The 14,360-nt window shown below is 36.1% G+C and overlaps 1 protein-coding gene across 1 annotated transcript; it reads left to right on the forward strand.

Annotated features, from left to right (window-relative positions):
• The first annotated feature begins 10,693 nt into the window (after positions 1-10,693).
• LOC107594663 (tissue factor) lies at positions 10,694-13,841 on the forward strand. The gene is made up of 6 exons (XM_016284797.1): positions 10,694-10,887; positions 11,138-11,261; positions 11,402-11,589; positions 11,677-11,855; positions 11,981-12,149; positions 13,383-13,841. The coding sequence occupies exons 1-6, from the start codon at positions 10,740-10,742 to the stop codon at positions 13,514-13,516; spliced, it is 942 nt and encodes a 313-aa protein (XP_016140283.1). The 5' UTR covers positions 10,694-10,739; the 3' UTR covers positions 13,517-13,841.
• The last annotated feature ends 519 nt before the right edge of the window (positions 13,842-14,360 follow it).

Below are 14,360 nucleotides of genomic sequence, written 5' to 3' on the forward strand. Positions count from 1 at the left end.
TGGAACACAAAATCTTATGGTGGTGACATCTGACGGTGTTGACAAATTTGGCATTTCTTTCACAAAACCAATGGAGTTCATGTAGTAGTCATTTTATTTGTTTCTGTTGATGCTAGATGCTAATGGAACCTGCTTCAGGAGAATACAATTATCTAAATATTTCAAATAATTTCCTCAGAAATTGGAAGATGGTGTTGACATATCATGGCTGTGACAAAGGAAATATTAACATTAGGATTTAAAATATTCTAAAACTAAAACTTAGCAGAGCCTGTCTGACACTGATGTACTCTGCAGAGGTGAACTGTGGCAAGGGGGTCCAGTTTGGAGTGACAGCTGGCCCTGATATTCCCTGATTTTATTACATTTTATTGATTGTCTGACGGTGTTGACAAAAAGTGGGGACGCAACTTTAAAATCTTATGAAACATGCATGTGTCATTAAAAAACAACCTTGCTTTGATAGGAGATATTATTAAGAGTTGCTTTTGATAAAACAAGCTCTTTTTCATCATTAAAAAAAAACATTTTTATCCATTTTATTGCATATGAATGATTGGACCCTTCTCTGTGGACACACTGTTTTAAATGTAGTGAGAGGACATTAAGAAACACAGATTTGGTATAATAATGAGAAAATTAAATTGAAGGTGATAATTGTGTTAAATACATTCTATTATTAATCCCTCATGACATTTAAAATGGAAAATATTGTTATTTTTTAAATCTAATAGCAGTTACCCTTGCTCAGGGGTGTCCAAACTCGGTCCTGGAGGGCCGGTGTCCTGAAGAGTTTAGCTCCAACCCCAATTAAACACACCTGAAGCAGCTAATCAAACTCTTACTAGGGATACTAGAAACTTAAAGGCAGCTGTGTTGAGGCAAGTTGGAGCTAAACTCTGCAGGACACCGGCCCTCCAGGACTGAGTTTGGGCAGCCCTGCTCTAGTTTCTATTCTATTAGTGTCACTAAATGGAAGCGCAAAAATGGTTGTTTCTAAACGGGTTTCCTAAACATCCCCCTTGTCCTCCATTGGTCAAACAAAAAGATAACCCTAAACCCAACAATTTTGTTGCGCTGGACTAAACACTGAAATAAACAAAGCAATGTTTTAAAAGTGTTGTTTGGGGGAAATCAGCCAAAAAGACTGGCATGCTCAAAAGTTACACAGCTTAAGAAATTAAAAGATTTTCTGACTTTCAGCCCATGTACATTATACTATCAATCAAACCATTTGGGTAAGATTTTTGTAATGTTTTTGCACTTATGCTCACCAAAGCTGTATTTATTTGATCAAAAATACAGTAAAACAGTTTAAAATTGTGAAATAGGCCTATTATGATTTCAAATAACCTTTTATATTTTAATATATTTTCAAATGTAATTTATTCCTGTGTGCTCCAGCCTTCAGTGTCACATGATGCTTCAGAAATCATTCTAATACTGACCTGCTGCTCAAGAAACATTTGGATTATTATCAATTGAAAAAGCAATTTTGTAGCATTATCAATGACTTTACTGTCACTTTTGATCAGTTTAATGCATCCTTTCTCTATAAAAGTATTAATTTCTTTAAAAAATCTGACTGACCCGAACTCTTGACTGCTAGTGTAAATGCAAGTTTTGCACTTTTTTTTGGACACAAACCACATTTTTGCAGGATTTTATTTTACCACACATATATTTTAGCTGGCTGTTTTTATATGCATTTAAATTCTTTGCTTTGAGAATTCTTTTCTTTGCAATGCAGATGCGACGATCTCTGCCGTATTTCATTTACTTGCTTTGATTGTGGTGATGGGAATCTGCAGAGACACATGATTTCAAATAACCTTTTATATTTTAATATATTTTCAAATGTAATTTATTCCTGTGTGCTCCAGCCTTCAGTGTCACATGATGCTTCAGAAATCATTCTAATACTGACCTGCTGCTCAAGAAACATTTGGATTATTATCAATTGAAAAAGCAATTTTGTAGCATTATCAATGACTTTACTGTCACTTTTGATCAGTTTAATGCATCCTTTCTCTATAAAAGTATTAAATTCTTTAAAAAATCTGACTGACCCGAACTCTTGACTGCTAGTGTAAATGCAAGTTTTGCACTTTTTTTGGACACAAACCACATTTTTGCGGGATTTTATTTTACCACACATATATTTTAGCTGGCTGTTTTTATATGCATTTAAATTCTTTGCTTTGAGAATTCTTTTCTTTGCAATGCAGATGCGACGATCTCTGCCGTATTTCATTTACTTGCTTTGATTGTGGTGATGGGAATCTGCAGAGACACCTGCTGAATAGTGGCACAATTACACCCTCTTAGTGTCGTGCCCTCAGACCTGAGAGCAAACAACTTTAATCCCTGAATAGTTTAACATGATTTAAGTTTTTTATGGTCGTCTCTTAAAAAGTTATTAAAATAACCATTGCATTAGTAATTTGCACGAGCATATACATAACAACCAAAAGATGGCGCTCACATAGCAAGGTACAAACAGGGTCTATGAAAGAAAGAATTGATCTTAACACAAAGAGACAACCATGTTTTGCTAACAGAATGATTTCCAGTTGGTCAGGGAAGGTAGAAGCCACTAATAACATTGAACTTATCAGTAAAGCAACACAAAACTGCTGATAACTGTGAGAATAATCAGTCATGAACATTCCAGCCAAAGCGGGATTTCATCACTTCAGAATGAGAAAACACAGCAAATATATCTGCTCTGCACAATACCAGCTCTGTTCAGTGAGACCCATAGTGAGCCAGAGCATGTGGATCACGTGTTTAATAATCTTGAAAGCTTCCTTTGAATAAAATCTTTAGTAAATCTGATTCAAGTGCAACAGATGATGATTACAAAAACTTTGAAAGTTATATCACAGCTTTTTTATCTCACCCCTAACAAAATCAGTTATTTACAGCAGAATGCCCAAGCTGCTTTTCTACATTCAGTGAAAGTGAACGGAATCCACATCTGGACTTTTCACTGAATAACAACAACTCTGTTCTTCACACCAAATTAGGCTTACTTCAGAAATGTTGGAATATAAGTTATTTATGCTGATATTTTATCTTTTTAGAGCTTGACAGCCTCTGGTCACCATCAGGGTTGTTTTAGTATCATTGAGATACTGTTTTAGTTTTTATTAATATTTTATTTTGTTTTAGTTTTATATTTTTAATAATGTGTTTTTGTCATTTTTATTAGTTTATTAGTTGTTTTTACATGTCTATACAGTTTACATTAGTATTATTATTATTTATTTTATTTATTTTAGTACATCCAGATAAACACAACGAAAATGAGAAATGTTACTTGAAATAAACATTTGGTCTGGACATGATCCACTTTCATTGCATGCAAGCAGCTAGAATTTCTGCAATAAATGTCTCCCACAAAAGAACGCAAAACTGTGAAGTTTACTTTCTACTGAAACATGCTTTAGACCAGGGGTGCCCAAACTCGGTCCTGCAGAGTTTAGCTCCAACTTGCCACAACATACCTGCCTTCAAGTTTCTAGTATGCCTAGTAAGAGCTTGATTAGCTGGTTCAGGTGTGTTTGATTGGGGTTGGAGCTAAACTCTTCAGGACACCGGCCCTCCAGGACTGAGTTTGGGCACCCATGCTTTAGACACACTGTAGCTACATAGGCCTACTGTACATTCTGAGAAATCCAGTCACATCCATATATTCATCCTTTCTTAACCATATCAACTTTTTGTTTTAACACTTTAAAGGAAAGAGTAAGTTTTACATTGTACATAAGCATCAGCATTATAACTTTATTAATCAGGGCTATAGATCTGCTAACAACACTACACGCGACATTCGTGTGAAAAGTCACAACTAGGGGAAGTGACTGATAAGTCAAGTGTTAATACACACTCATACACATGTATTACAAAATGCAAACCGCACAACATACTCTTTACGGTAACAAAGTGCATTGTTAATCAACGAGTGATTTGGGCTCATCTGAATGTTGATGATGATGAGCCCAGAGTTCCACATTATCTCTGAGAGTCAGCTGGAATGTTGTAGAATGTGGAGGTTGAACCAGACTGTGTTTTCATCGTGAGCTGTCATGTGAGCTCTTACATAACCATGCTGAGAACAGTTTAGCAGGTTCAGAGAAGATACAGAAAAATAAATTTAAAGGGCAAAGTTTTCTATCCTTCCATGTTCTGCATGTTTTCTTTTTTCTATTAAAAGAACAGTCCCTTAACGGATCATAGCATTTGTAAAATGGGAATGGTTCCCAGTCTGCAGGGGTGTGTGTGATCAATGCAATGAGTGCATGGGAAACTCAGAAGGGGACTTTCTTAGATGTCTATATTTTTGTATATTTGTTTTGATCAATCTGGCCAGGACAGATGTTCCTACTGGCCTGTTCTAAATAGTTGACTTTATATGTGTGTTAAATATAAACGAATGGAGTTTCCCATATTTCCATTATAAATCAGTGTATCTTAATTTTCATTTCCAAATAGTTGGAGACTTACTGGAACCGTACTTTACAGGAATGAATCAATTCTGCTAAAGAATATGAGATGAAGGATGTGGAGTTGAGTTGGTGTGGAGCTGAATGATTGGTGATAACACTAGTAAATGTTTGTAGAGAGCGGTAAAAACTGCTTAGCGCCGCTTTGCAGAGAGTTTTACCAGAAAGTTCATGCTGTTTTGTTTATTCAACAAAAGTCATTCATCCACCCATCTTTCAGTCGTTCAGTCTTTTCATCCATCCATTTATCCATATTTAAATCCATCATCCATCATCCATCCATCTGTCAATCTGTCAATCTTTCCATCATCCATCCATCTGTCAATCTTTTCATCCATCCAACCATCCTTTCATCTTTCAATCCATCATCCATCCATCCACCCATCCATTCATCTTTCAGTCCATCCATCCGTCTTTCAGTCCATCCTTTCATCCATCTATCCATCTGTCAATCTTTCAATCATCCATCCATCCATTCATCCATCTGTCAATCTTTTCATCATCCATCCATCCATTTGTCAATCTTTCCATCCTCCATCTCTCAATCTTTTCATCCATCCAACAATCCTTTCATCTTTCAATCCATCATCCATCCACCCTTCCATTCATATTCCATTCATCCGTTTTTCAGTCCATCCTTTTATCCATCTATCCAACTGTCAATCTTTTCATCATCCATCCATCTGTCAATCTTTCCATCCTTCCGTCCATCCATTTGTCAATCTTTCCATCCTCTATCTCTCAATCTTTTCATCCATCCAACAATCCTTTCATCTTTCAATCCATCATCCATTCACCCTTCCATTCATATTTCAGTCCATCCTTTCATCCATCTATCCAACTGTCAATCTTTTCATTCATCCATCCATCCATCCATCTGTCAATCTTTCCATCATCCATCCATCTGTCAATCTTTTCATCCATCCAACCAACCTTTCATCTGTCAATCCATCATCCATCCACCAACCCATCCATTCATTCATCTTTCAGTCCATCCATCCATTCATCCAACTGTCAATCTTTCCATCATCCATCCATCTGTCAGTCTTTTTATCCATCCAACCAACCTTTCATCTTTCAATCCATCATCCATCCACCCATCCATTCACCTTTCAGTCCATCCATCCATGCATCCATCCATCAGTCAATCTTTTCATTATCGATCCATTTGAATTGCAGTGCTACATTCTGTTTTCTTAGTTCAGTTTAAATTCAGAAACTGAACTGGAAGAAGTTGAAGGCATTCTCAGTTCAATTCTGAATGGCACACAACCCTGGTAAAGACTCTTACTAACAATGTTTTATCATACACTGGACAGCTAAATGACGTAAAGATTGTAGACAGTCACCAGCCAGCTGTAACCCCATCCAGAGGAAAGAACACTGTGTGGAGAACAGACCGGCACTGCTGACAGGTATAATCAGTAATATCCTGGAGCCAGTAGAGGACAGACAACCACTCAGCGTCTCTGAATTTGAACTAATGCTCTGGCTGGCCACGTGTTCACTGTTTCCTGTTATCATAAACGCAGACATACGGTCATTATGATGATGGCTCAGCCTGTAACAATGGCCTGAACCAGGGATGGGGATCCTTTGTATTAGTCTGATCGGATCAGTTACTCGTGTGGCCTGTGTAGTGTGTTTATACTGGATAAGAAGCCGACTTGTTGGAGTCTGGGAGACATCTGGGATTTCTAGAGCTGGGGTGTAGTAATTTACTCCCTCCACAGTTAAATTCCTCTGCATAGAGGGGTGTTTTAGTAAGCCTGTCTCCTGGGGTGGGATCGGGAGGGGGAGTGTCAGGGGGTGTCTAAGAATGTTCTATTGAGCTGTCATAAGAGCACTCTGTTGAGACAAACTCACAGCATGAAATTACACAATAGAAATTGATCTCTTTTTTATTTTTCAGTCAGTTTAAGATTAGACTTTGTGGCCCAACCTCCTTAGGCAGTTGACAAAAGGGCACAGCGGAAGGACAAGCAGTGGAGGGTTGAGTAACTTACAGCTTTCTAAACATAGCATTTAGTCAGATCTTCATTTGACCTGTCATCACTTGATTAGAAACATTCTGAAGACATGTAGACTTCTCTGATTGTGACAAGTTACCAAGTAGGGTATTAGTCAAGAGACTCATTAAAGGAAAAGAACGGTGATGACACATTTCAAAGTTCTGACACCTTATTTTTTCATTAATAATCCTTAAAATATAGGGTTAACTTGGCAAACAGCCTAAATATTGACCTGGGATCTGTTCTCTTTCTGGGATATTGTGCTTACTAACACTGATATGTTATTACTAACACTGATATAACACTGATATTACTAACACTGAAAGTAAAAAGTACATTAGCAATTTTCAGAAATATTCAGTGCTCGCTGAATGAACTCACCCACATGCATTTTTCACATTCAGTCGCTGGTAAAAGTCCAAAAGCCCAAAATAAATGTTTTCTTTTTCTTTATTCAGTAATAGAAGCGATCAAAAACTGTTTTTATCCAAGAACATTCTCTTTCTGCAGAATGAAAGACTCATTTGTTAAACCTGAATTGAGTCGTAGTTGGCCAAAGGCTTTACTTTTAATTTCATCACAGCACAGTATTTTCCTCCAAAAGGCTTCAGTTTTGTGATGCAGCTTCGAGTAAATTCTGGCCGTGACGTAACATTGGTCTTTCTGAGAAGTAGCTCCCTTCTAGTCTGTTTCATAGAAAGTTGAACTATATTTTTCTAAATTATTGCAAGAGTGTTGTCAATAAACATTGTAGGCCTGATGTGGTTTAAGGTGGTTTCTTATAAAATTATATTTTTACCCATGTTACTGCCAGGCAAAAATGATATGTCCAATTGAAAAGTAATTCCATATCTTCCCTCAACAAGCCACATTTTTGTTGATTTATTTTAAAATACCTTGTTTTGGAAGCTTTGGCTAATGACTATGATTTATCTCACTGCTTACATGCTTCATTCTCCCATGATTTTAGTTAAGCAGTGTAGTATAATGGAAATCTTGTTTGTACTGTACTATAGATATGCTGATGAAATTTCAGTCTGTGACACTGTTGTACAGAACCACGTCACACTCTAGTTCCATATAAGGCCCATGACCAAAAATGGTAGTCAGACGGCCCATAAAGGCTGGTATTCTTACTCCTTCCAAATAACTGAGACCAGACATTGAGAACGGTATATTTAATGGAAATTGTACACCACATATCTGCCACTCTTATGTACGTTACTGCATCTCTAGGAACAGGGAAAAGAACCAAATGAAGTTTCAAATTCAGATTTTAAAGAGTACTTGCTACTCTCCAACCTAGTGATTAAACACTTTCTGTATTTAAGTAAAATCTTATTCTGTTATTCAAAAATAGAATCAAACCATCCTTTGGTCACACAAGTGATCTAAATTAGTATGAAATATCATAAGCATTTAGAGATTAATACAGATTATAGGGACATCAAAAATCCACACAGACTGCCGAAAGTTCTCACAAGAAGAAAGATTTTGGATATAAACATTAGGGATAGTCCAAACTGGGCGCTATTAGTAGCAGCTAAAAAAAAACAAAGAATCCAATACTATCATTAGGGAATTAAAATACTTTTTTTTGCAAACATAATTTCGAGTTTATATTGAAACAGCTGAGAAACTGAAAGCCACATTGTGTATTTATGAGTTTGGAATTTATAACAATTTAAAATTGTATGTAATTCTATGATACATATTTTGGTTAGGATGTGTGGTACTAGAATGTTTGTTGGGTTAGTGTCATTCATTCAACCAGTCAGAAGCAAGATTTCCCTTTCACACAATGCCCACAGTCATCACTGTTGAATTTCCTAACATTTGATTTCTTTTTTTGTTGCGGTTTCAGATGAATTTTATTATTGGTTCAATTTCCTTCTTCTTAATGTGGTATCAGACAAATTGTAAAGCACCCTATTATAAGGAACTGTTATTTCCATTATGTGAACAGTAATGGACATCCGCCACAGTTGCCTCATTCTGGCAACATTGTTCCTATTATCTCTTGCATTGAAAACAGTGTATTTAACAACCCAGATTAAAATGATTCATTAGTACTCACACATGCAAGGTTCCTATTTAATCTTTTACCATCGGTTTACCATAAAAAATACTTTTATTAGATTGCTTGATACAGCAATTAAGTAACCAAGGAAACACAGAGAATCATTGAAAGAAACTGACCACACATGTGACAAGATCATTTCTGCAAAAATTACAGTTATGAAACTGAAAGCTTGTTAAACTTGATGTCAACTGGCAGCTGATGGAAAAAAGTTAACTTTGTGAAAAGTTTGTGGAAAAAGATGATCATGAGGCTTTAATCTTCATTCTTATCTTGTGTTTTCCTGGAAAGTTTTATAAAAAAATTATATACATATATACACTATATAAACTACACACACACACACAGGTTTGTTTTTGTGAAATAACTAATTTACAAAACTGTTATATTTCATGACTTTTCAGTTCACCCCAAATATGAAGTCCACGATGTCCTGTCATGTTCATAAAATTGTATCATCTCAAAGTATGGCATTATGTCATGCTCTTATGATATGCCCTGTCTGGCCAATGTCTTTCTAGTGCGTGACTGTCAAGATGCCTCAATCTCATATTATATGTCACGCATTAGGAATGACTGGACTTCCACTTAAACTTTAATTAAACGGTCACAGGAAGCAAATTGCAATATTACTCAAACAGTTTAAAGTATTTCAGATGTTTATCACTTATAAATAAACAAACTGACATTGCAACTACTCTAAACATTTAAATTTAGGTCACCGGATGTAAACTCTTAACATAAACTAATGCATCTTCTGTCATTTAGAATTGAGTTTATCTTTGTAGCCTCCTAATAATCAACAGAATGAATAATCTCAGAGTAATATTGCTAGCAGTAGAACATTTAACTGGTTATTATGCTTTGAACGGATGATTTTATTTGTCACATGTGAGAATGTATGACAGCAGAGACCTTTAGACAATAGCAGCCTTTTCTTATTTTAGCCAATAAAGCCTGTGTTATTAAGAAGCAGAGGTTCATAATGTTCTTTGTTGTAGCCAAAATTGATCTCATCTGCCATCTATTTCCTCTTTGTTAATGTTTCCTTCACAGAACACATGATCTAAATTAACAGAGTTGCTAAATGTTTTAAATCTGACTAATTATCCACAAGTATTTCCATCAATCATAGCCAGTTGTGGCATTTGTATCTCCTTATCTGATTTAAAAAATGAAACGTTTTGAAAAGAAGATTCACCTAATACCTTTTTTGGGTTTTGACCAGTAAGTACAGCCAAGATCGCTTTCCTGGCAGTCGGGTGATCCGACAAGGCCTCTTATAAAGAAAGAAAGGGGCCACCTTCAAATATTTTGTCCTAAGTCTTGTAAATTCAAGTGACCGGCTTGACACAAAAATACATATTTGTAGGGGTTAGCATTTCCATAGGCATATGAAGTTTCCAGAATTATAATTTTGTTTGCTCATAATGAACTCAAGTCAGAGGCACATGAACTGTGGTTACACAAATCATGCTCGGCTGGTATGATGTTCTTTGCCACAGAGTTACTTAAGAGTGAATTTCCCCACAAGATGGCACACAAGAGTGGAACATCTGACTGAAGAAAAAGCTTTTTTAAGAAAACCTATGGAAATTTAGAATATGAAATGATGATTCTTTGTATAGTGCATATGATAATGCATAGTGCATACAGGAAAATAAACTTCACTTTTAAAGTAGCTTTTATATTACAACTGACAAAACTTTAAAATGCAAATAAATCTCCCATGTCAGAGTTTGGATGATTGATAGTTAAACACAACTAAATTGAATACATGCATGTCTAATCTTAATTCTTACGCATAGTCTAACAGCAGCTAAAAAACAGAAGAAATTATTAATTTAATGACAAAATAACATGATGACATTGCAAAAAAAACCACAGGCAAGCGTCTTGTCAAATGTTTTAAAGTACGTGCCTGGGTTTGTAGATTATCTGCATTAAACCGGTACCCGGATAACCATATATGGTCATAAGGTGCGCGCTACGATGGATGCCCAGCCAGTGACAAAAAACCCCAAAGTTAAGAAAGGGGCGGAGCGCCATTCATGACTCATGATGAGTCCACTCTGTGGCTGGCAGCGCGAGAGCTCTCGCACACACTCTATAAATACAGGCGGCTGCTGGGAGATTTAAATGAGAAACGCGCTCCTCAGAGGGATAAATTGGATTAAAGATTTTACGCCTAATTTGGACAGTTTGCTATCACAAACGATGGAAAGCAAGACTGTAATGTTTTCGGCACTTTTCCTTGTCTGGCTTACGCTCGTAAACGGATCCCCAGGTAAGTTTTTTTTTTTTTAAACCGTCAGCTAATCCAAATATTAACTGTTTACTCATGGTATTGTAGTGTAGTCCTGTAGTATCCTATTGCACTGTACATTACATTATGGCATGGCACATTGTAGTATAGCAGTGTGAACTTTAGATGTAGTTTTGTTGTATCTCAAGGTTGGTTCATAATGGAAACCATGAAAGCTACATGATGCGTTTCATACTGTATTGATTTGGCTGATGTCCTCCGTACTATTTAGCATCTTTGGAAGTGGGCAAGCTTACCAAAGCAACAAATGTCTCATGGTCATCTTACAATTTCAAAACAATCCTGACATGGGGACCTAAACCTGTCAACTACACATACACGGTTGAATTTTCAAGGCAAGTACACAAGTATCTAATTTAAAGTGCATAGCTTTGCTTTAGTCTTGATCTGTATTGTTCACATTAACGTTATTTTGTGATTTACAAAGTAGCCTATGTATTGATTGGATTCTAACCAACATTATTTTCCTCTGCAGAGTTGGTAGGGACAAAGGTAGAAACCCTCACTGCATTAGAAGCTCTGAGACCGAGTGTGACCTGACTAATGAACTAGAACTCAAGGGGGTTTATTCTGCTGATGTCCTCTCGGAGTCTCCGCTGGGGTCTTCTGACTATGTGGAGCCCCCATACACCAGCTCAAAGACGTTCTGTCCTTATAACGACAGTGAGTTTCCAACACCTCCTCCTTCGAAATTCAACCAATTTTTGTCTAAAGCAGTTGCTTTAATATTATTTTTTCTTTTTCATGTAGCTATAATTGGAAGACCTGAGTTTAAGTTGAAGGTGAATGAGAACAAGAAGGTTGTGCTGATCATACAAGACCCCATCACGGCTATGCACAAAGATGGCAGATCTCTGAACATCCGTGACGTCTTTAAGAAAAATCTCAAGTATAAGATTGCATACAACAAGGCTGGAAGCACAGGGAAAGTGAGTATAAGCACGTTTACAAATTACGTTTATAGATGCTGTTGAAGATTATGTGCCACGCGGTTCTTATTTAAACGCCCTCTGAATTGCAATCTGTAATGGCCTGTTGGCTGGTTTGTTTTCAGAAAAATCTAACTGTGGATGAGAGCAAAGCAGAGTTTAATAGTCTAGATGAGGATCAGAGTTACTGCTTCAGCGTGGCGGCATACATCCCCTCTCGTAAAGGAGACAAGATGGTCGGAGAGTGGAGCCTCCCCAAGTGCTCACCACAGGAGCACAAGACCCCGATTGAGGGTAAGTTTATCTAATACTTGACCGCTTACTTTTGACATTTACTAGGGTGTTACACCCATTTTAGAGACCGAGGAAGACGGCAAAGGAGTATTGAAGTATTCCAAGTGATTCAACGTTTGCTCAAAGATTTAGCTGTCTAGAATTGCAGTGTTACGGAAAACGGGAAGGTTGTTAAGCATGAAGAGGCCGGTTCAGTTAACCGAGTAGAGGAGGGAGGATGACACACACTGCCATTACTCACACTGACCAGGGCCGACAGGGCTCCATTCAGTTGTGTGGGAAGCTCTGTTTCTGCACCTGGAGTTTTCAAACTCGCAATATTTCAGCATCAGTTTCTATCCATTTCCATTATATAATCTAGTAATTAATAAAAAATACTTTCATTCATAAATGTATAAAAAAATAAGGTTTGTTTAAACTAAAACATAACATTTTTAAATATTTAAAAACTATTTAAAGAGTTACATTGTTTAGAGTCAATAAATTGAAACTTTTGTTGAATGTTCTTTCAGGTTTCTCCAAACAGTTTTCAAACTCACAATATTTCAGGGTCAATGATGATTTATCTATTAATTTATTAAAGATACATTATTTATAAATTGGTGATTTGAGATTTGTGAATATATTTAACAAAAAATCGACTAATCTATTAAAGTATTAATTCATAACGTAAAATGTGTTTTTAATAAAATACAATTTTTCGTTATGAATTAATACTTTGATATATTAATACTTATACTCACACTCTCTCTCTCTCTCTCTCTCTCTCTCTCTCTCTCTCTCTATATATATATATATATATATATTATTACATGTTATTAAATTGAAAGATTTGTTCAATTTTATAAAACTTATGCCAAAAGTTTATGCACACTTTTCAATCTAGATTTTTAAAATAAAACAATAAAAGAAAAAAAAATATTTTAACATGAACACTTTTATCATTGACCTTCCATACAAACTAGCAGAGAACTGTTATTTGTGCTGGATTTGAGCAACAGCCATCCAATATCTTAAATTCTGTGTCTTATGTGGATTTCAAATTGCCAAATCATTTTCCATTACATTTTACATGGTGCATGTGCACTGCTCTTTTCTATACTGGTTTATCAAATGCCGTTTTAACATAACACCACCTAACTAAGCTTTCCACTTAAATAGAATGCATTAAAATGAATTATAGACTGTTTTGTAAAAATATGATCGTTTAATATTCCTCTTTCTTTTCCATAGAGTATGGACTGGCTGTGATTGGAGGAGCAGCGCTCATTATACTGGCTTTTGTAATTGCTGTAATCGTTCTGATAGTGGTTTGCTGTAAACAAGCACGAAGACAAACATCGATGGCCAAGGAGACCGTAGTATAAACTCTGGCATAAAGGAATACAACATTTCTGCTGTTTGAGCTCAGAACGGGATGTACAGCTGGACTGTAACCGTTTTTGCACTGAGTGGAACCTGTGTGTACGTAGCACAGCTGCAGTACAGCACTGGACTGGTTTCTATGAAACACTAACACTACATGATATGTTGTACATATCGGACCTTTGATTTAATTTTTTGTTATGGATGAATCGAACTGTATTTGTTAATTAAATGGCATTATTTATTATTTTCTTCAGAAATACATGTGTATTAGCTGCTTTGTGTATACAGTATTATATCTAGCAGAAACAATATTTAAGATTCATAAAATATATATATATTTTTTTTAATGTTTTTTTTTATTCTGTTTTTTAAATGTCTAGGAACTTCACAAGATAGAAACAGCAAATAAATTATTATACTTGTCATGAATTTGCAAATTCTTTCTTTTTTTTTGAAGAGGTACCAAAACTTAACTTAAAGGGGTCATATGATGCGATTTCAATTTTTCCTTTCTCTTTGGAGTGTTACAAGCTCTTGGTGCATAAAGAAGATCTGTAAAGTTGCAAAGACTAAAGTCTCAAATCCAAAGAGATATTCTTTATAAAATTTAAGAGTCAACCACACCTACCTAAAACGGCTCGTTCTAACACGCCCCCACATGTCTACGTCACGATGTGGGAAGATTTCCCCCCAAATGTTCACGCAAAGAAAGAAGGCGTAACTTTTATTCTCACTGTAGTATTGTTGCCGCGCCATGTCGTGAAGGCGCTGTGTGTTTCATTGTGAAAGCGAAACTACTTTGTTTGGCCTTCCAAAAGAGGACGATATCCGCTTTGTCATGCC

The sequence above is a fragment of the Sinocyclocheilus grahami genome, unplaced genomic scaffold (assembly GCF_001515645.1).
Source record: "Sinocyclocheilus grahami isolate Dianchi unplaced genomic scaffold, SAMN03320097.WGS_v1.1 scaffold188.1, whole genome shotgun sequence".
Classification (NCBI taxonomy): Eukaryota; Metazoa; Chordata; class Actinopteri; order Cypriniformes; family Cyprinidae; genus Sinocyclocheilus; species Sinocyclocheilus grahami.

Excerpts from the sequence above, each read along its gene's own strand:
- LOC107594663 (XM_016284797.1), top strand. The coding sequence starts at position 10,740 with ATGAGAAACGCGCTCCTCAGAGGGATAAATTGGATTAAAGATTTTACG. Across the intron at positions 10,888-11,137 it reads GCTCGTAAACGGATCCCCAG|CATCTTTGGAAGTGGGCAAG; the intron begins GTAAGTTTTTTT and ends CGTACTATTTAG. Across the intron at positions 11,590-11,676 it reads GTTCTGTCCTTATAACGACA|CTATAATTGGAAGACCTGAG; the intron begins GTGAGTTTCCAA and ends TTTTTCATGTAG.